The 21561-nt window shown below is 37.9% G+C and overlaps 1 protein-coding gene across 1 annotated transcript in view; it reads left to right on the top strand.

Annotated features, from left to right (window-relative positions):
* The first annotated feature begins 14750 nt into the window (after nt 1-14750).
* Nucleotides 14751-21561, top strand: part of ltk (leukocyte receptor tyrosine kinase) — a 186992-nt gene continuing 180181 nt past the window's right edge. Inside the window, exon 1 of the mRNA XM_028822370.2 lies at nt 14751-15093. Within this exon, the coding sequence (XP_028678203.2) occupies nt 15042-15093 (52 nt within the window). The 5' untranslated portion in view covers nt 14751-15041. The remainder of the gene's footprint in view (nt 15094-21561) is intronic.

Below are 21561 nucleotides of genomic sequence, written 5' to 3'. Positions count from 1 at the left end.
ACATGCACCTAAATAACCGCTGTATTCCATTTATAATATATATAAATGTAATCAAGAAGAGTAAAACCCATGAAGTGTTCAGCATGCACTGATTTGTTGTCATTATTATAGCAGTACTGTGAGAGATATTGGATGTTATCCTGCCTGCACTGAACCCTGCATTGCCCTGTAATTACATGCCAAAAGAGACTAAAGATAAATTACTTTCATATACAAATCGGCAACATGAAGACTTGGAACAACATCCACACTTTCCATTTTCAAACTTGTCGACTCACAGGACACCAATGAATCATGTATAGATCCTGAAAATGTGGCCTCAATATTTGTAATTATGTGTGTGGCATCAAATATTATCTTAAGATTGAGAAAAGGATACCTGGATATTTGTATACAGTATTTGAAATAAACACATGGACTCATGTCTGTATCAATACAACAATATCATGATAAGATGTCCTTCATTGACACTTGGTGCTTTGTTTTGGATGTGTGTTCCACCCATACAGACAACTACATGGGGAAATCCTCTAATATATTTATACATTAGTCCATTTTCTTAACACTCATATTCATAATATAATATAATATAATATAATATAATATAATATAATATAATATAATATAATATAATATAATATAATATAATATATGTGTCCTGCGGTGGGTTGGCACCCTGCCCAGGATTGGTTCCTGCCTTGTGCCCTGTGTTGGCTGGGATTGGCTCCAGCAGACCCCCGTGACCCTGTGTTCGGATTCAGCGGGTTGGAAAATGGATGGCTGGATAATATAATATAATATAATATAATATAATATAATATAATATAATATAATATAATATAATATCCCAGCAAGCATTGGGTACAAGGTAATGTAGCAGACCCTTTAATGCAACGGGACTGACAAGGAATAAAGTTAAGCTGAGTAACCATCTATTAGGATGACAATAGCCACAAGTGTCACATAGCAATGCATCTAAAAAAGCAAATGGAAAAGTGGGAACAAACCTACTAGTCAAAGGTGCTATAAACAACAGCAAAAACAATCAAGCAAAGAAACTGCAGTACAATGCAGAAGAAATACTGTTGCCTTATTCCATTACAGAACTCTGAACTGAAACCTCATTAAGCAGCATATGGGTATTTATGGAAAAGAAGAGTCTTCAAATATGTTTCTTTAAAATGTTGAGGGAATCCACACAAGAGATGAAGATGGGGAACTTGTCCCATCAGCAAGTCTATTATCAGTAATTGCTGCTCTGAAATGCCTCAACCTTTTAAATTAAATTGACCCACCTACAATTCTGTGGAATTCATCTTTGATGGTCGTTATTGATTTCTGTTCCGGGAAGACAACATGTGTGCAGATGCCACTTCAAAGCAAGGCACACTTTTATGATCACCTTGTATACTACTGCTTTCTGATAGGTTCATAGTCCCCAATGTTGTAGCAAATAAACAAAATTATCAAAAAATAAAGGGGATTGCTCAGGGTTTGCACCAATGTTAGCGCAAAGCCACAACGTGTTACACTGAATCATGTACCATGTTTTTGAAGGTTCATGCAGGTACTTCTCTGGGCATTCCACAATGTGTGTTTGGGGTTTGATTGCCCTTTCTTGGGGCAACATTTGGCAAACATGTTGTACTTCTGTGTTGCTTGGTCAATTCTGGAAGGAACACAACAATTTTCAACATGAATTGATTATTTTCTGGGTTTTCTCTGTTCCCTACATAGTGCAGCCACGATTAGCATTTTGGACATGACATTTTTGGCATTTGATCGTATGAATAGATTCTCTGCTTCTTACTTTGTCAGTTGCAAATTAATAATCCCTCGTACTACACTTGCTATTTTTTAGGTAAGTTTCAAGGCACTGGTTGCCATAGTATATGTGTTAGATTTTGTCATATGTTTCTTTCTGGAATAGACAAAGCCTGGGCCTGTTCCAGAAATCAGGATTAACAAGATACAGTATCTGCTTCACTAACATCTTAGATCACACAATTCTAGCCTTATGCATTCCAGAAACACAAATATGGTAACATGCAGTTTTTTTCTAAGGCAGAATAAATATGATTTCAGTGAATCTTAACTTATATTAGCTAGATTTTGGGTAATCCTCCTTTCTGGAAAAGACCCCTGCAGTCCTCAGTTAAAACTGAATCAAACCCCCTTTAGATTACAAAAGTAAGACTTGGAAGGTGAGGTGAAAAACATTAACAGAAAAACAAAGACATACACATGCTTAGAGAGAATAAGGAAGCTCATCTAAGAAACAAAGAATTTTCTTTCTGAAAGGAAGAATGATTTATTGCCCTTAAATTAGTCTTAAATGAAGCAGAAAGACAACTATTTGATTTCTTTTGGGGATCTCTCTGTGAAAGACTTTCTAAGGAAAATCTAAAGAAACTTAAAGAAAAAGTTGGAATGAATGTTGTAAACCCTAAAAAATTGTTAAATGAATATTCAGCAATATAAATAAAAGTGACATTAAATAGTAAAAGGAAGGCAGACTGTTTAATAATGTACTGTATATGATTTCTGGAATCATTTAAAAGATTTCATCTAAACTCCCACCAATAACAAAATGATATGCTTAGATGTGTCAGAACAACATATGGAAGTTGACCTATGCATAGAATGGTGTGTCTTTAATAAAGGAGAAGAAATGTTGGAATAAATGGCAAATTGCAATAATTATCATAAACCAGAGAGGGAGAGAGAGATGCTGAATTTAAGCTATATTATACAAATGGAATGAGGAACAATTTAAAAGGTGGTCAAGAATAAAGCAACAATTTGTATAATGAACCCTGGTAATCAGCCCTAGTGCATATGACAATACTACTATGCACAGAAGAAACAGTTTATTCAAAAAGTTAGGGTGATGAAACCCAAATGTCTGAGACAACTCCACACAGGTTAAGATAACATCTAACGTTCTGTGCAACCTTGGTATTGTATCATTCAAAAAGAAAAAATACAATGTGGGGATAATATAAGATTATAGAACTTAACAAGCCTAGAATCTTGCTAGCCAATAAAAAGAAACTTTCAATCAAGATATAGAGGATTTAAAAAATGTATTAATGTAACCTCTATCAAATTAAAATGGAACATATTGCACTAGCTAGCCATAGGTTATGAAAGAGTTAAACCATTAAAGGCTCCTGCCTGTATTTTTTATTTTTCTTAATGCAGTGCAGGTCTCCATTATCTACCAGCCCTAGGTCAGAATGTGAGAAGAGATTTAGTGGACCTAGAGGGAAGGTCACTCCTAGAGACGGGTAGTAACTGTGTTTTAATTTTAAAAATAATGGTGGCAGCTAGGGGCAGAAAAGCAACTACTTCTGAAAAAGCATGTGAAAATATTGTTGGTATCAATAAATTTTAGGAAGGAAGGATTTGTGTTTTTGGAGTCAGATAATGATGAAAATGTTCAAGTACAAAAGAGATACTGAAAAGAATTGTAATAAATGTAAGATTTACCCAACCAAGGGCATTCACTTCATTGAACTGAGATGGCTGTGTGCATCTTTGCTATAAAGTCTGTTCTGCTTTCCCATCTCGAGTCGCTGAGTGCTTACTTTGAAGAGAAAGTGAGTCCATTCTGCACAATATGAGTAGTAATGGAAATATTCAACTTAAAGGAAAAAACAGAGATGACACTGAAAAAGAACAGGTAAGGTATGAAAGATCTTATATTTTATCTGATTTATCCATCCATCCATTTTCCAACCCGCTGAATCCGAACACAGGGTCACGGGGGTCTGCTGGAGCCAATCCCAGCCAACACAGGGCACAAGGCAGGAACCAATCCAGGGCAGGGTGCCAACCCACCGCAGTCTGATTTATTTATAGTTATAAAATATTTGATAAATCTGAAAACAAGATACTGTAATTGGAAAATATGAATTAGAAACAAGAAACCTAACTTGATTTTAATGGAATGAGAACCGCCACCCATCAAGCCTTGTCGGGGTGGAGTTACCATGTTCTTCTCATGTCTACATAGGTTTCACTTAGAGTTCTCCACATATTCTACCACATCACAAAGAAGTGTTAAGGTAATTGGAGGTTCAGTCTTGCAGGGAGTTTGTGCAAGTAGAATGTAGGATGGTTTGCTTTTGACTAGCAAGAAAGTGTCAGGGAACAGAGAAGAACCAGGATGGCACAGGGCAGAGATGGCTCACAGAAAGCCTTCAGGGGAGATGCAGAGCTACACTAGCAGCAGGAGAGATCTTGCCAGTGTGGAAGCACAGGGTCTGTTAGAAACCAGTACATCTTGTGTGTATGATGTGTGCCTGGTAATGGCAGTTTGCAGGAAGCATGTAATGGACCCTCAGGAGGTTAGGGAGCAGGTTATCCAGCTACTGACATGAATGCTTGAAACTTTCCTGGCAGAAAGAGTGAGGCTAAGGTGGGAATCCTGGAGGTGGAAACCTGCTGGTTGCAAAAAGGTGCATGGTTGCAGAAAAGACAATGCTGTCCTTTAGCTAGTACAGGCAGTTGGGAGAGTTTTACCTCTCTGTCTTTGGAGTATTTGGAAGGGCATCCCTACACCCAAAAGGGATTACAGGACTTAGTAAGGAGAGATCTTAGGTGAGTGTTTAAGCCCCAAGCCCTGTGTAAGAGGCTACATGAGTGTGGAGTCATTAGGAGAGTGGTCACACTTAACTGGTGGGCAGAAAAGACGGTGGGATGGTAGCAGAGGTAGAGCATTCTTTATGGTGGATGAGCCGCTGCATTGTATAGGCACCGTTAAAGACTTGCTTAGCCAGGCACAGAGTAGCAGCGGGTTTTTTTGTTTTCCTTTTATTTATACTTTGTCTCCTTTCTTTTGTTTATCCCTGTGGAATTTACTTTGTCTAAATATGTAAATTTTTAAAAAATTTTTGCATCGTTGGTATTTTTCTGGATAAGGAGAGGTGCCATGAGGGCCCCACTTATCAGAATATTCATATCTATATTTATCATATTCTGTATGTAGACAGTGTGCAGTACATAGAAATAAACCAGCAAGGCTATATGAAAAATAGAAATTGTTAATTTTCCAACGAAGAATATCCCTGTAAAGTATTCCGGAGATAAGATACAGTATCCAAGGATGAATAAGAAAAGGGAAAAATTAATTTCATTCTGACTTTTTAATTACTGCCTCTTGGAGTTTTTGTGCTGGTCTTTTGATGCAGTCTTCTCAGGTGCTGTTGAAATACAAATGGCTATTCTAAAATTATGGTTTTCTTCCTAGGATATGGAGCTCACTTTATGAAAATGGGCTGAGTGACAGGACTTGCATAAAGCCAAGTATCTATGTCATTTCAATAAATAGTTTCTGAAAATTTTGTTTCATATTTAGGCCAGAGATGCAGGTAATAACATGAAAACAATTAACTTATACTCTAATTCCACAGAAGTTCAACATTACAATTGGTTGACAAAAAGATAGCTTGGATAATAAGAACACAAATGGCAAACCCAGAAGGGTGAGGAGAGGAGATGGGGGCCCGTGAAAAGGCTGTTAGAGTTTATCTGTAGTACATTGGCAGGAGATATTACTTCACATGATAGCTTCAAGGTGGTTGGGTCACGGGTATATGCTAGTCCTGTGATTTTGAGGACCTCAGAAGGATGAAAAAAATCAGTTGTGACATCTGCAACTTTTTCAAAACATCCAGTTTTGGTATTCTCAAAGATACAAAAAAAATCAAAAAGTCTAAGGGCACTTTAGGTCTCATAATATTTGCTTTTGATATGTATAGCATTCTTGAAACATATTCTGAAGCTGAAAGGGGTCTTAAGCTTTCTAGTTTTAGCTTCCACAAAATTCTCAGAAGTTGAACTTCTGGTGCTTTTTTCTGTTGTTCCTTTGTACATGTGACTATACTACTACTACTATTGTTCCAAATGACAATCTCAATGGTCATGCCTAATTCTGAAGAGTATCACCTCATACCTAGTGTGTAATAAAATCAAAGAGTCAACTGACTGTGTGCTCTGTGGAGAGTACAGTAAGTTAATGAAACAAAAGAAACAAAAGAAACAAAAAACAAGGTAAACATTCAAGATCCAGGAATCCAGAGCACAATATCAAAACACTGAAACAAAAAAAAAAGTATGATGTTCTATTATTCTGCACACTGCACACATGTGACCCCTGCCTGGGTCATGTCATAGACAGGCAGCATAAGATAAAGATGGGGGACAAATACGTTAAACCAAAGCAATGCACAGTTTAACACATCTCAGCTTTTCATCATCTAAATAGTCTGACTTCACATATCCATCATGCCCTCCACTTGGTAACTAATTTTGCATTCCATCCACATGAAAATATTTCTGCTAAAATAGCCATAGTTTTGTAGATTACCTGTGCTTAACCGCAGAGACTGCATGTCCTCTGTTTTGTTGCCCCACCAAGAAGATGTGCCATACCCAACCAATTATTGTCCCGATCAATTCAATACTTTGAAGTAGACGGAGTAGATTTTAAATGATGCAAGAGTGACATAGGGTTTTTGTTTGGGACAAGATAAGAAGAGCTATATAAATTTAATGAATTATTATTATTTTTATTAAGAGCAATCAGGCCAGAGCTGATAAGCTAATATCTAGAAATTTGTAACCAGAACAGGAAGACAATACAAGCTCAAAGTTTCATCAAAACAGGGTAAAATGGCAAAAACCTTGAAAACAAATTGCCTGAGAAGCTAGGGTTCTCAAGATAGCAAAAAATTGCTATCTTTGGAAAAAAAAAAATTCAAACAATAACAGAATAGGTGGCTTGATTGAATATTACAAGGCTGCCATGATGCAAGTGTAATCATGACCACTAGAAAAGTGCAGCAACACAGCAACCAAAACAATTGTGGAATAATGATGACATAATCAAATTATGTTCAAACAGCAAAAATAAATTGAAACCAAAACAAAAGTAATAAAATATCATTTTTATTTAAATTATGAGATTTGTATGGGTGACATAGTGTCTAAGGCTAAGACTTACAGCACTCCTGGGTTCAAACCCTTATATGGGCAATAACACAGTGGGTAATATTTTCACACATTCTCCATTTTTCTGTGTGAACTTTTCTGCTGGTGCTCGGGTTTTCCCTCTAACCTCTCAAATACATGCTGGTTAGGTAGACTGACAGCTCTACACTAGCTTCATATACTCTGCCCTTTCCTGATTTCCTTTATTACTGCAAAACTGAATGTTTTGATGTTTTCTACCAAAATGCAATATTAGATAAAGAACACTTAAATGACCAAATGACACATTTTTAACTTATTTAATTTACCTAATAAACAAAGTTATCCAGCACCAACTGGCTCTATTTGAATAATAATCACTTACTAGTGACTGTAAGGATAGGGATCTGCACTGGCAATCGGAAGGTTGCCGGTTCAAATCCTGTAAACGCCAGAAGTGAGTCTACTCCATTGGGCCCTTGAGCAAGGCCCTTAACCTGCAATTGGGCTGAAATTAAAGTTAGCTGAAACAGCACAGCCAGCCCTGCTCACTACAAACCTAACTTATTTTGACTCTTATTATTTTAGTTAAGTTGTCTGTATATAGATGCAACAAAAACACAATGCTACAGTTAAAGGAAATTACAGAAGAGACCAAAAAGAAATTGTTTATCTGTCAGTCTGGAGAAGGGTAAAAAGGAGCTATGACCTCACCGAAATTTGGTGAGAGTCACAATCTTAAAATGGAAAACAGTTGGAACACTATGGACTCTTCCCAGGCCTAGCAAAATGACTTGAAAGGTGAAACATAAAATCATCCTGGAAGTCAAACAAGATTTTAAAATAGCATCCAACGAACTGCAGGCTTTTCTTGACTCAGAGAAAGTCTTATTGCTACCATAATAAGAAAGATATTGGGCAAATGTACACTTTACTGGGAATCATGGCTAATCAAGAATAATATACATTCTTGACTCTCCTTTTCCACGAAACAACTAGATGGTCACCGTGCCTTTTGTGGGAATGTTCTGTTGACATGATAAAAAGGTGTAACATTTTGGATGACCTGGGTCTCTTTAAGAAAATCATACCAATACACAGGCATTGTAGAGGTAGTGATGGAATTTTGTGGGGATTTTTTGCTGCCTCAAGACCTAGAAGATTTGTCACAACTAAAGAAAACACGAATTCTGCTCTGTATCTGAATAGTCTTAACTGAAATGTCTTGTCATCTGAAGCTGAAGTGTAGTTTGTTCATGCAGGTAAATAATGACCCAAAATACAAAGGCAACTTTTTATTAGAACAGCAGAAAAGAAGTAAAATTATAGGATTGAACAAGTCAAGGTCCAGTACTAGACCCAACAGAGAGAATGTGTTAGTACCCAAAATGAGGACTTCATGCTAAAAAAAAACTAACAATGTCTCTGAATTAAAGTATCTCTGCAAAGAAGAATGGGATAAAAGTCCTTCACCCTCACAAACAATGACTGAATGACTGATAATGCAATATAGGATGCTAAATAACTTTTGTCATTCAATGAAGAAATAAGTAAAACAGTAAAAAGAGTATTGTTTGTTCATTCTTCTGTCCTTTTTAATTGATATTAAATTTTGGATGAAGACCTAAGAATTTTCAGTGAGAAACAGCTGCAATCAGAAGGAAACACTTTTACCAGGCACTGTCAATGAATACGGGTGTGCACACCTCTCCTGCTATAGACTGCCACCTCTTACAGGGCTGGTTTCTTAATTGTGTCCAATTCTGCCAAGATGGCTTTTGGCCATAATCAACTAAAACTGGATTAAACAGATGGCCATTAAGAATGCTGCTTCTTTTTTTCATTATAAATTTCTTTTGGAGACACTACGATGTATATAAAAATTAACAAGTGACTGATAATAGATTTATTTAACCGTAAAGGCAGAATCCAATTAAATATTATCTCACATTAAAATATGTTTCACTTTATCCCACATTAAATTTTCAGTGTTTTGAAAAACTACCTTTTGTATTTACTAAGACTAGAGATCACTTTTCTAATACTGAGATTTTTTTGTACTTTTATTTTAACTCAAATATTTAATGTTTCAGCATGGGAAACTAGGAATAACTACATACTTTTTTTTTACTTTGTATAATGCACATGGTACATTCCACTGCTGCCACTATCATAATGGATTTCACAGAGTAATCCTGAAAACAAATTTGGGGGCACGTGTTTATAATTCACTCAGAACCAGTTTAAACCACATTTTATTTATTGTGCAAGACATGGTCTTTAAGCTCTTCTGTACAGAATTGTATGCTTTGGGGGCACATTTTATAATGCAGTATTGTGTAGTGTAATGGGTTCTGCCAAGTAATACATAGCACTGACAGAAAAGCCTACAATGAAGTTATCAAAGTGTGCCTCTCCACTATGGCCAAGGGGTCCCATTGTAAAAAACTGCACGCTCATTTCATATCCCTTTGATTCTGAGTCACCTGACATTAAGCTAGTTTGGGCGTCAGCAAACTGTTTTTTTTTAATTAGAAATACTTGAATTTGAGTCAGATGCTTTATTGTAACTCTGTAGTCCATACCATCACCCTTGTGATATTCCATTTACTTTGGATGAAAAAGTCAAAAACAATTTGGTAATAGTGCTTCTAAAGGAGGCATTAACTTTGAGTAATAAATAAAGACATGTATGATCTGCAGTTGAGATATAAGAAAACAATTTTTGTGATTTCTATTCAAACATGCACTTATTTGTTCTTGATTGCGTATGCCTAAATGAAATTTACAATGTTCGCTCAAGGATATCTATGTTCTATAATGTGTTGGCCAACTTTGTTGTTTCCTCTGTCACCTGTTAACTCAGTCCGTAAGTCTTCAGAAAGTGCAACAGCTGTGGAAAACATTCTTCATTGTTCTTGTTCAAATGAAGGCAGGCACCGCTTCACCTAATGACATTAGACCAGTGGTGATACGTCTCATATTTTAAGACCTTTGAGATACTAGTCCTGGACTATATGAGTCATCTTGTGGTGGACCACCTGGACCCACTGCAGTCTGACTATTGGATAAAGACTGAAGTGGAGGATGCAATTATCTATCTGCTCCACAAGGCTTATTCTCACCTGGACAAAGCTGGCAACACTGTGAGGATTCTGTTTTTTGATTTCTCCAGCGCCTTCAATACCCTCTAGCCACCCCTGTTAAGAAGTAAACTCAGAGATATATAGGTGGATGAGCCTATGGTGTCCAGGATAATGGACTATCTGTCGGGGAGACCGCTGTTTCTGAGACTCAAGGACTGTGCCTCTAATATGGATGTGAGCAACACTGAAGCACGAAATGAACAGTCCTGTCTCATTTTTTCTTCACTTTCTACATCTCCAACTACTGTACTAATCTAACACCAGGTCATGTCACTTGCAGAAATTCTGTACTTATGGGGTGTATTGATAAAGGGGACGAGATAATGGAGAGGAGTCCAGTGAAAAAGTTATTTCTTGGTGCAAAGAAAATTGCCTGCATCTTAACGTCAGCAAAACCAAGGAATGGTTATTGACTTTTGTCACACCAAACAGTCTCTATGTCTGGTCACTATTTAAAGAGTGGATATAGAGGTGGTCCACTTCTACAATTACTTAGGGGTCCACATTAATGACAGGATGGACTAGTCTCGAAACACAAAGGAACAATATAAGAAAGGGCAGAGCAGGCTCCTTTTCCTTAGGAGACTGTGTTCCTTTAATGTGGGAAGAGACATCCTTCACACCTTCTATAACTCTGTGATGTTCAATGCAATTTTCTATGCTGTGTTGTGCTGGGCTGGTAACCTCACTTCAAGAGAGACCAACCGAATCAACAAGCTAATTAAAAGGGCAGGCTCAGTTTTAGGAACGAAGGAGAGAATTAAAACAAAACTGAGTGCAAGTATGAACAAAGCTACACATCCTCTCTCTGACACACTGAGGACTTCCAGCCAACAAATTATTTAGCAGAAGTGTGTCAAGAAACGCTACTGGGGCTCCTTTATACCAACAGCAATATGTCTGCAAAATGCCTCATTGGGACTGTGCAGCCAAGTCAGAACTTTTCTTTCTTTGTAGTCTTCTTGCTATATAGTCATTCTAGTGTGTTCAGACCAAAGTGTGTGTGTTTATTTATTTAAAGAGCTTCTGTGAAAAAGCCAAAATTCCCCCGGGGACAAATAAAGTTCTATCTGTCCATCCGTCCAAATCATTGTACTTTGCACAATTCTTCACAGACGGCATTAAATTCTTTTTTTGCAGTGGCCACTTGTTCTGTTTCTGAGCCACCCCAGTTTGTACTGTCATTCACCTTCATCAATCAGCTTTACGGTTAGCCTTTGGCATATATAAACGAGTGATTTAATACTGAACAGAAACTTGATGATATCAGATATAACCAAGCCCTTGCCACCAGTGCATGAAGCTGGAATATAGCCTATACTGTATTTTAAGTTGGACTGCCCTGAGTTTATCCTCAAATTTCCATTAAAATTCAGTATATATTGCCATTTTGAATGTTCAGAACAAACATACATATACGTATATTGACAAATATGCACCAAGTCGACTTTATTCACATTTATACAGGTGTTTTCCTGGATTTGCCCAGAGTATTAACTCAAGTCCTCTTTAAGTTATAAGTGGGAAAAATTACATTAATCTCAAATTGACCCTGGTTTTCCTACTTTGTGAAGCAAGTGTGATTAATATCACACCATCACCATGACCTGTGTGATGCTGCATCTCTCTTGATAGATCACATTGTAGTATTTTATGCAACTTGCTAGTAGCTTGAGCTGCCCATCCGGTGGGCAAAGCTTAAATTATATGTAAAAAACCTGACTTACGGTGAGATGTATCTGTGTGCCAAATTTTAAGAAAAACAAAGTTGTTCATAAATAAAAAACAAACATACAAACAGGAATTGAATTTTAAAGATAAACTCACACCTGATAATCATATTAATTATTTGATTGGGGCATCAATTTATGCATCCATTATCAAACAGTCCTACAGAACCAGAATCTATTCTGGCAACACAACACACCAGGCAGAAACTTAACCTGGATGAGGCATTAGTCCAAAGCAGGTCACACTTAAATACAACTTCTTAGTCATTCATACTGGGCCATTGGACTCAAATTACTCCCTTGATATAGTTGATTGTTCTCCTTTTTCCATCAAGGATAATGAATTTAAAATCATCGTGTTCAATAAAAGCCTGATGAAATGTAAATTGTCTTTATCTGTTACTAGGACATACTAAATGAAAAGATTTAAAAACGGTTTACACAAAACAATGCAAAAGTATATAGATAATTATAAAACACAAACATTTTTTCTACCGTGCATTGTAACTATAATCAAAGTGACCCAAGGTTATAAACATACATTTTTTTCCCTATTGTGTTCACAAAAATAAAGTTCTTAAAGAAAGCTTATATTTGCCAAGAAGTATATAAAACTTATATTTGCAAATATCCGTCTTAAATCTTATGAAAAATTTAGGGTATTGCAAAATACCTTTTTACACAGTATTTAAAACAAAAAAAATAAAGCTGAGATCCATCCATCCATCCATTTTCCAACCCGCTGAATCCGAACACAGGGTCACGGGGGTCTGCTGGAGCCAATCCCAGCCCACACAGGGCACAAGGCAGGAACCAATCCCGGGCAGGGTGCCAACCCACCGCAGGACACACACAAACACACCCACACACCAAGCACACACTAGGGCCAATTTAGAATCGCCAATCCACCTAACCTGCATGTCTTTGGACTGTGGGAGGAAACCGGAGCGCCCGGAGGAAACCCACGCAGACACGGGGAGAACATGCAAACTCCACACAGGGAGGACCCGGGAAGCAAACCCGGGTCCCCAGGACTCCCAACTGTGAGGCAGCAGCGCTACCCACTGCGCCACCGTGCCGCCCACAAGCTGAGATTCATATCAATAATAATTGTAAATAAAGTCATACAATTATGTTTAACTATGAAATTATCTGCACTGCATGTTGGCACAATGATTAGAGACTTATCGTGTCTGTGTGGATTTTTCTCTGCATACTTCACCGTTCCTCCTGTATCTCCAAGACATACATGTAAGTATTAATCATCTTCAATATATTAAGGCATCTTCAACCTGAGCCTGGAACAGGGCTTTGGAAAACATCTTGTATCACCCCAGTCCCAAAGGTATCACGTCCTAGTTAGCTGAATGACTTCCAGCCTGTCGCTCTGACGTCACATGTGATGAAGACCATGGAGAGGCTCCTGCTTCACCACCTGAGGCCACAGGTCCAACACGCTCTCTACCCTCTGTAGTTCGCATACCAGGAGAAGGTGGGAGCGGAGGATGCCATCATCTATATGCTACACCGATCCCTCGCCCACTTGGACAGAGGCAGTGGTGCTGTAAGAATTATGTTTCTGGACTTCTCTAGCGCCGTCAACACCATTCAACCTCTGCTCCTTAGGGACAAGCTGACAGAGATGGGAGTAGATTCATACCTGGTGGCATGGATCGTGGACTATCTTACAAACACACCTCAGTATGTGCATCTCGGGAATTGCAGGTCTGACATTGTGATCAGCAACACAGGAGTGCCGCAGGGGACTGTACTTTCTCCGGTCCTGTTCAGCCTATATACATTGGACTTCCAATACAACTCTGAGTCCTGCCACGTGCAAAAGTTCGCTGATGACACTGCTACCGTGGGCTGCATCAGGAATGGGCAGGAGGAGGAGTATAGAAACCTCATCAAGGACTTTGTTAAATGGTGCGACTCACACCACTTACACCTGAACACCAGCAAAACCAAGGAACTGGTGGTGGATTTTAGGTGACCCAGGCCCCTCCTGGACCCGTGATCATCAGAGGTGACTGTGTGCAGAGGGTGCAGACCTATAAATACCTGGGAGTGCAGCTGGATGATAAATTGGACTGGACTGCCAATACTGATTCTCTGTGCAAGAGAGGACAAAGCCGGCTGTACTTTCTTAGAAGGCTGGCGTCACTTCAACATCTGCAACAAGATGTCACAGATGTTCTAACAGATGGTTGTGGTGAGTGCCCTCTTCTACGCGGTGGTGTGCTGGGGAGGCAGCATTAAGAAGAAGGACGCCTCACGCCTGGACAAACTGGTGAGGAAGGCAGGCTCTATTGTAGGCATGGAGCTGGACAGTTTGACATCCGTGGCAGAGCAACGGGCGCTCAGCAGGCTCCTATCAATTATGGAGAATCTACTACATCCATTGAACAGTGTCATCTCCAGACAGAGGAGCAGCTTCAGCGACAGACTGCTGTCACTGTCCTGCTCCACTGACAGACTGAGGAGATCGTTCCTCCCCAAAACTATGCGACTCTTCAAGTCCACCCTTGGGGGGTAAACGTTAACATTATTCAAAGTTATTGTCTGTTTTTACCTGCATTTTTATTACTCTTTAATTTAATATTGTTTTTGTATCAGTATTCTGCTGCTGGAGTATGTGAATTTCCCCTTGGGATTAATAAAGTATCTATCTATCTATCTATCTATCTATCTATCTATCTATCTATCTATCTATCTATCTATCTATCTATCTATCTATCTATCTATCTATCTATCTAATAACCCAGTGTGAGTGGGCCCTACGAAGGGCGTATGCTCCTCCGATGGTTACAGAAAGGGCTCCTCCTTCTTGTGATGCTACCAATGTATTAAGGGGGAGCTAATACCCCGGAATTTCGTGTACAAATTTCAAGTAAGGTTTCAAAATTCCATAACGAACAGTAATGTACTTCGTTTTTAGTGACTGCCTAGAGCATTAGGACCTGGGAGACAGCGGGAACAAGCAATCCAGCAAAAGTGTGAGAGACAGAGAAAGGCGGCGTGTGTGTGCGCGCGTTTGAGTGTGGCAGCGCTAGAAAAACAGAGTGACAGCGAGCGTATAAACACAAGCAAGGTTTCAGCATCAGCATCATTCACAAACTGGAGGGATTGAGCAGAGGAGGGAAAGGAAGCAAGACTTGACTTTTCCGAACAAGACTTTTTCAGAGCCATGGATGATTCCCAGATTATCCCTTGGCTCCTCGCTTTATGCGTCTCAGCAGGTAAGTTCAGTTATAATGTTTCGGACAGGTTCAACCAGAGTTGCGCACAAAACTTTAAAAGAAAGGTAAAGCTAGTGAAAGATATGCATATTGTGAAACCTGTGGATTTAAATATCCACCCGGAATTCCGTTCTTCGTGTGGTAAATGTATTACGTTCTTCTATGTTCAAAAGGTCTGTATATTTAAATTTTATTTTTTGATAATATAAGTAATTTAAACAGAAGATCGTATTTAAGCAGAGATGCCGCTCGCTACATATTACGTCAAATCGAAATATGTCATTTTAATTTTGTCAGACACCGTGAAAACGTTTGGATTGTATGACTGGTATAAGAGACTTTGGGATATAACGTGTATGCAGTGGAAGTTGAAAATGCTTCATTCATAAGCAGGGAATACAGTATATTTTAAAAAGCATTTTATTCGACAGCAAATTACACGACTATAATGACACAGGAATGAAGGCGATGTGCACATTTCTTGAACGTCCAATGGAAACAACAGTTCGGAAAATTGCAATCGCAGAGACCTGTAAAGATGTGGGGCTTGACCGGGAGCAGAGCGTCTCACATGGGCCAAATTAACAAAACAACGCAAATCATTGAGGGGCAGTAGAGTGTGCTAATCACATTATGCTTTACCGCGACCTCTCGTGAAAATATGTATATGTAAGTGCACTGTATTTACTTTCACTACCTCACTTTTTACGACTTAATGCATTGATGGAAAAAGTAAAATATGTTTAAAACTAATTGAATCTTTAATGCAAGATGCGCCATAAGCTTATTTTTAACTACAGTACTAAGCTAATTGCAAACTGTACGGTGGCGCAGTGTTCTGCGTTACTGCCTCATAGCTCTACACTCTGATCCTTTATCTGCCTGGTCGATTCATGTATACGGAGTTTGCCAGCTGTCTCAATTATGGATAGAAAATAATACCATCATATCACGTACCTAAATCCGCACACTGTGCCATGCTTTGCATAATATTTTTTATGGGTTCATGTTTAAAAACATTTGTTTCTGTGCGTAAATGTCATTTTGTACCTTCATAACCAGAAGTGTTTGTGTTGCTTTGAGATACTGTGAAGATTAATATAAAAACTGAAGGTTATGAAGGCATACTGATTTATCAGCAGGCATATTGGATACTATATGAATGAGAAGAGCCCGTGTTAGCCACTTTGTTTGTAAATGTCTTTGTAGACTTTCTTGCATTTTTTGCACTTTAACTATATATGTTCATCTCTACAGGAGCCTGTTATGTTTGTTGTATTGCTCTGTTTGTTACTCTTGTGTAGTTTGTAAAGTGTATGATGGTGCTGTCATTGAATGATGCTAAATAAAATAATGATTTCATTATTTATTGATAAGACTGTGTTTGAATGTGTTTATGAGCAGTTTCGCCTTTTATTTAACTGAACAGCTCTGTGCATTAGGCTGTACCTGTCTGCATAAACATATGTGCCTTTGTTAAGGCTGTCATTTTGGTCTCATGTGAATTAAATATATTAGTGTTATATATATGTATATACTGTATATATATAAATATATATATATATAAAGTATGTGTACTTACATTAAGTTGTGTTTCTGCATGTGTCTGAATTAAAGGGCTCAAGAGATTAAACTTTTGAATAAATGTATTTGTTGGTTCCAATTAGAGAACTTCATATACAAACAGCTTCTTTTCTACATGTACAAAGAGTGAGACAGCTTGATTCCGAGTGTGTGCATATAAAATTGTGTGTGTGTTTGACCATGAAAGCAATATATGCAGCAATGGCATTGATTATGTCTATTTCTGAGTGAGAACAAATACCTGAAGGTGTGTGTTGGTATGGACTAGCACACAGTATTTTCAGTTTCCATTTGATTCCAGGCTGGGGAGCCTGTGCTCCAGACTTTGCACTAAGCTCTTTCTTTTAGTTCAAATGCATGCTTTAATGGGAGTTCTAAATTACCCTTGCATGAGCATAGTAGTGTTTTAGCAAACTTCTGCAATGGTTTGAGGCTCAGGCCAGGTTGGTCTACTGTTCCTGTCAGAGCAGATTTAGGCTCCTTGGAGTTTTACATTTGTTATGTAGGTACTTACTATGTAAATCTTGCACTAGTGTGAACCAGTTGTGTATATCTTCACACAAAATTCCACACCACTGACAGAAATACTCTTCTTGGACTTTCTGAATGCTGGCCACTAGTATTTTATCAGAAAAAAATTAAGGAAGGGCTTCAATAGACTCATCTTGGCGACCCTTTCTGAGTCCTGGGCCACATTGTGTTCATCCACCCTTCAAATGCTTTCTGGGCTCTGTATACACAGACAGCCTTGTCACATACTGAGCAGTGGCAAGTGCATATGATACTGCAGTACACTTGTCCCAGTGTCTTTAAATGCAAGCTCTCAGACTTTCTGCTAAAACACTGCTGCTCATTAATAAAACCAGATCATTTTAGTCATGCACTGCAGGAAAGACCTGGCAGATTAATCTTAAAAACAGGCAAAGTGCTTTGAGAATTCAGAAACAAGGCAGTTGAAAGAGATGCATTGAATAGCTCTGCCTATACAAAAAGACTGGGCTCAGGAAACTATCTTAGGAATTGTATCTTGTGGTATAGAAACAATTACGCAAAGACAGTCTTATAAAAACCTAACTGGTTTTTGTTGAAATTGGGAGACATTTTTTGTAAGTGGATATAGTGTAGTTAATGAGATAATTTGTTTTTTCATTATAATGCAACATACTCCTACAATACAATCAATACATACAGTATAGGGCATATTGGTAATTAATTTTTCTTATTTTACTATTAATTAAATGTTCTTTGAAATACATTAATTTAAGTAATGCTGCTGTAGCCACTTTTCACATTTTAAAGGTTTGCTCACGGTGACTTAAAGTTGGAACATTGTATTTAAATATGAGTTTGTTTGTCAGGGTGCAGAGTCATTTTGGAGTCTGACGGTGTCTTGTTCTATTACTACAATGGAGAAAATGATTTACGTTTCAGCAGATGGTGGGTTTCAGTCAATTATGACATGTAAGGTAGTGGCTCTAAAAGCTGACCTGATGTGACTGATTGTTCTCTGTGATATACTGGCACCCTGTGCACGGCTGGTTTTGGTGTCTTGCCCAATGCTGCCAAGACAGATGTTGTCTACTTTCAACTCTGTACTACAGAAAAAAAGGAAAATAGATGAAGGGTTTGTTTGCATAGCAATCATTATTGGAAGCAGGAAACGCTAAAGTATTATGAAACACTTGGACATTTAACATGTCCTGTTTAATTATTTCAGGAAGATTGTTGGTTTTACTTTGTGATAAGAGTGGAAACACATTCCTCTGAAATGTCTTTGCTCTTGGCAGTTTGTGTTTATAACAAGTGATTCATATCCAGGTTACCTGTGTGCAGCTGGCACCTTCTTCCAGTATTCGTATGAATTTTCTCTGGACTTCATCCTCTAAATAACTGGTAATTCTTGTTTTACTTGGTTTTAATGATTGTCTCACCCAAGAATAGCTCCATATCCCTGTAATAAAGAAATGATTAGGAAAAATGGATGGATCTGTGGATATATTTGCAAGTAAAAATGAATGTATGTTGTGAATGCACAAGATAAAAGGCATCATGAAAACTGAATACGAGTATGAATGTATAAAGGCTGTGTAAAGTGAATACTGTATATGCTGTGCAGAGTTTTGCACTGGTGTGGTCCTGGACAGGTCTACATTGTCTACATTGCCATTATTAAGGGTAAGTAGATGGACATGCCAGGTTTGGAGAAACAAAGTGAACCTGATGTCTATCATTTACACCACTTGAGTGAGAAATGCAAATATATAGTGATGATAATTTTGTATACATTTAGATTTGATTACACTAATGTGATATATGAAGAACACCTTCTGATTTCAGGGATAAACGATCCATCTCTTGATGTAATTTTTAATGACAACGGAATATCGTAATCTTTCTCCAAGAAAAGCGCTCTAATATACAAGTACAATGAACTGTCTACTGTTGACCCTGCACATCATGCACCAAAGCCAAGCACTTTTTCACATGACAGCTAGAGCCAGTACAATTGCTGTTTGTGAGTGCAATTTGCGTAACGTGCATTATAATAAACACAGCGCTGGACAAACACCAGCTTTTCCACTGTACATTTACTCTCAAGAGGTTCCACATGTGCTGTACAGAAAGACTATCTTCTAAAAAAAGAAAAAAATTCGAATGCAAATACAAATTGCGACATTCTCACCTGCCATGTCTTATAATGTCGGGGAACAGAGCATGGAGTAAGAACGCTGTCAACAATAACTCGTAGCGATCTCGCTCCATAATAGATACCACATGTAGTTTACTGGCAGGTGTCTATAAAGAACTTAAGGGAAACAAGCGTGCTAAAATTCTGTAAGTGGAAAATGTACCTTCTTGGTTGAGTTTGCCTAATCGGTCGGCATTGGAGGGGGTGTTTCATTAGTACAGAAGTATGGCTTTCTTGTTTAACGCCGTACTCGAGGTTACAATGACGGGTAAATACACAGATAAACGTTGCAAACCTGTAGGTATAAATAACAGTTACCTATGTCCGTTTTGAACTCCATGTAGTTTTACATTAAATATTTGTTTAATTGAATATCTTGTACAAACCCATTACATTCACTTTAGGTAGAAATTTACACTGGTCATAAATCAGGTATATCTTAATGCACTTGTGCCTAAACATTAAATTTAGCTGGAAGGCAGCAAAGTAGAAGACAGTTATCGCGAGAATAAGTGGGATTAGGTAAAAAGGCGCAACTTTTTGAACAGTTGTATTAAGATGTTTATGGAATGTGTTACGTTTTGAAATGTAAATATTAAGATGGCACAAACGGTTATAAAACGCAGCATGGAGACTTTTTTGACATTTGCTACACGTTACGAGGATCATTTGTCGAATATCACGAAGCCACTGTCTAAACATTTGAGGCAAGTTTTTCTAAAATATTGCTTATCTTTCAAAGTAATTATGTCATCATTTAAACGATGACATACTGAGGCTGTATATAGACGTACTAAGTAATACAAAATAAATTATATGTTAGTGTACTGCCGGTTAATGCGGGGTGAATATTTTTAGAAGTGACGTGAAAGGATTAATGGCAAATCCAACTACATTTATTTACAACTATGCCAAAAAGGCCTATGGCGTGGAAGGCCGAGTCATCAACCTGCCCCCGAACCCTTCTCCTTTATTCCACTGGAATGAGAAACATGGAAATTAAGCCTATCTACACAAGAGCAACGCGAACTCGTAAATCGTAGTAATGACCAGAATCAATAACTAACCCTAAGAATAATATCTTTTTTCTGGAACCTAGGCTTTTCTCGCCGACGAGTCTTTATTTATTTATTAAGTGCCGTCGCTAAACTGAATGCGGATCAGCTTTGAAGCAGGCCGGCCGCCGCTACGCCAAGAAATGCTCTGCAGGTGCGCGCACGACTTGAACAGCGCAAATGAACAGCGCCGTGGAAACGCAAAATGAAATTGGTAATTCATCCAGAAGGTGAGGTAAGGCAAGAAAAGAAAAAATAAAGCCAAATATTTAGATTATTTTTTGTTACTATACCAATTTTATGATTAATTGCGTTTGCGCGTATTATTCATGAGTTCGTTTGCATCTATCTCAAGTACAGTACTTCTTCTTCTTTCGGCTGCTCCCGGTAGGGGTTGCCACAGCGGATCATCTTTTTCCATATCTTTCTGTCCTCTGCATCTTGTCAGTACATTGTTTCAAAATAAGGGAAGCTTTTTACTTTTGTATTATACAGCATTGGCTGCATATAGACGGGGAATCCTTTCGGCTGTGATCTTATTTTTGTGCTGCCTTCTGCAGAGCTGTTTGGTTTTATTTTCAATCCAATGTATTGTCTGAGGTGAACATATACTTTTTTTTTTTTTTGGTCATTGTGCTTTCCCATGTATCCATAGTAGAATGTGAGTGGAGCTCTAATTCATCTGTGTCAGCTGCAGTTCGATTCAGCTGTTTATAGAGTGGACTGATACATTTAATTAACTGATTGTGTTATTTTCTCTAGCTTTGTCTCATGTGGTTACATTATACTTTTCTATTTCATACTTGTTCTTGTTTATCTTAGGTAACAACTAATAATTTCATACATGGGAACTTACTTAATCTCTTTCCATAATTTTTGTACAGTTTTAAAAGAAATGTTTGTACTTGGAAGTATTATTCCTCAGAATTTAACTAAACGTGCTGAAACAAGTGCCTGGACAATAATGAAACTACCTAATTCGTTGTTGCATTGTTTAATTTCTGAAATTGCTGAATGCTAAACACATTATTATAGTTGGATTTTTAGCTCAATTGGTAGAATATCAGACTGAATTACATTTGATAGTTTTGTGTTGTGGGGTGGCAACAGTGATATTAGGATCATTGCTTCATGATCAAA

This window comes from Erpetoichthys calabaricus, chromosome 16 (genome assembly GCF_900747795.2).
Source record: "Erpetoichthys calabaricus chromosome 16, fErpCal1.3, whole genome shotgun sequence".
NCBI classification, from domain to species: domain Eukaryota; kingdom Metazoa; phylum Chordata; class Cladistia; order Polypteriformes; family Polypteridae; genus Erpetoichthys; species Erpetoichthys calabaricus.
This window is presented reverse-complemented; position numbering and strand designations above follow the sequence as displayed.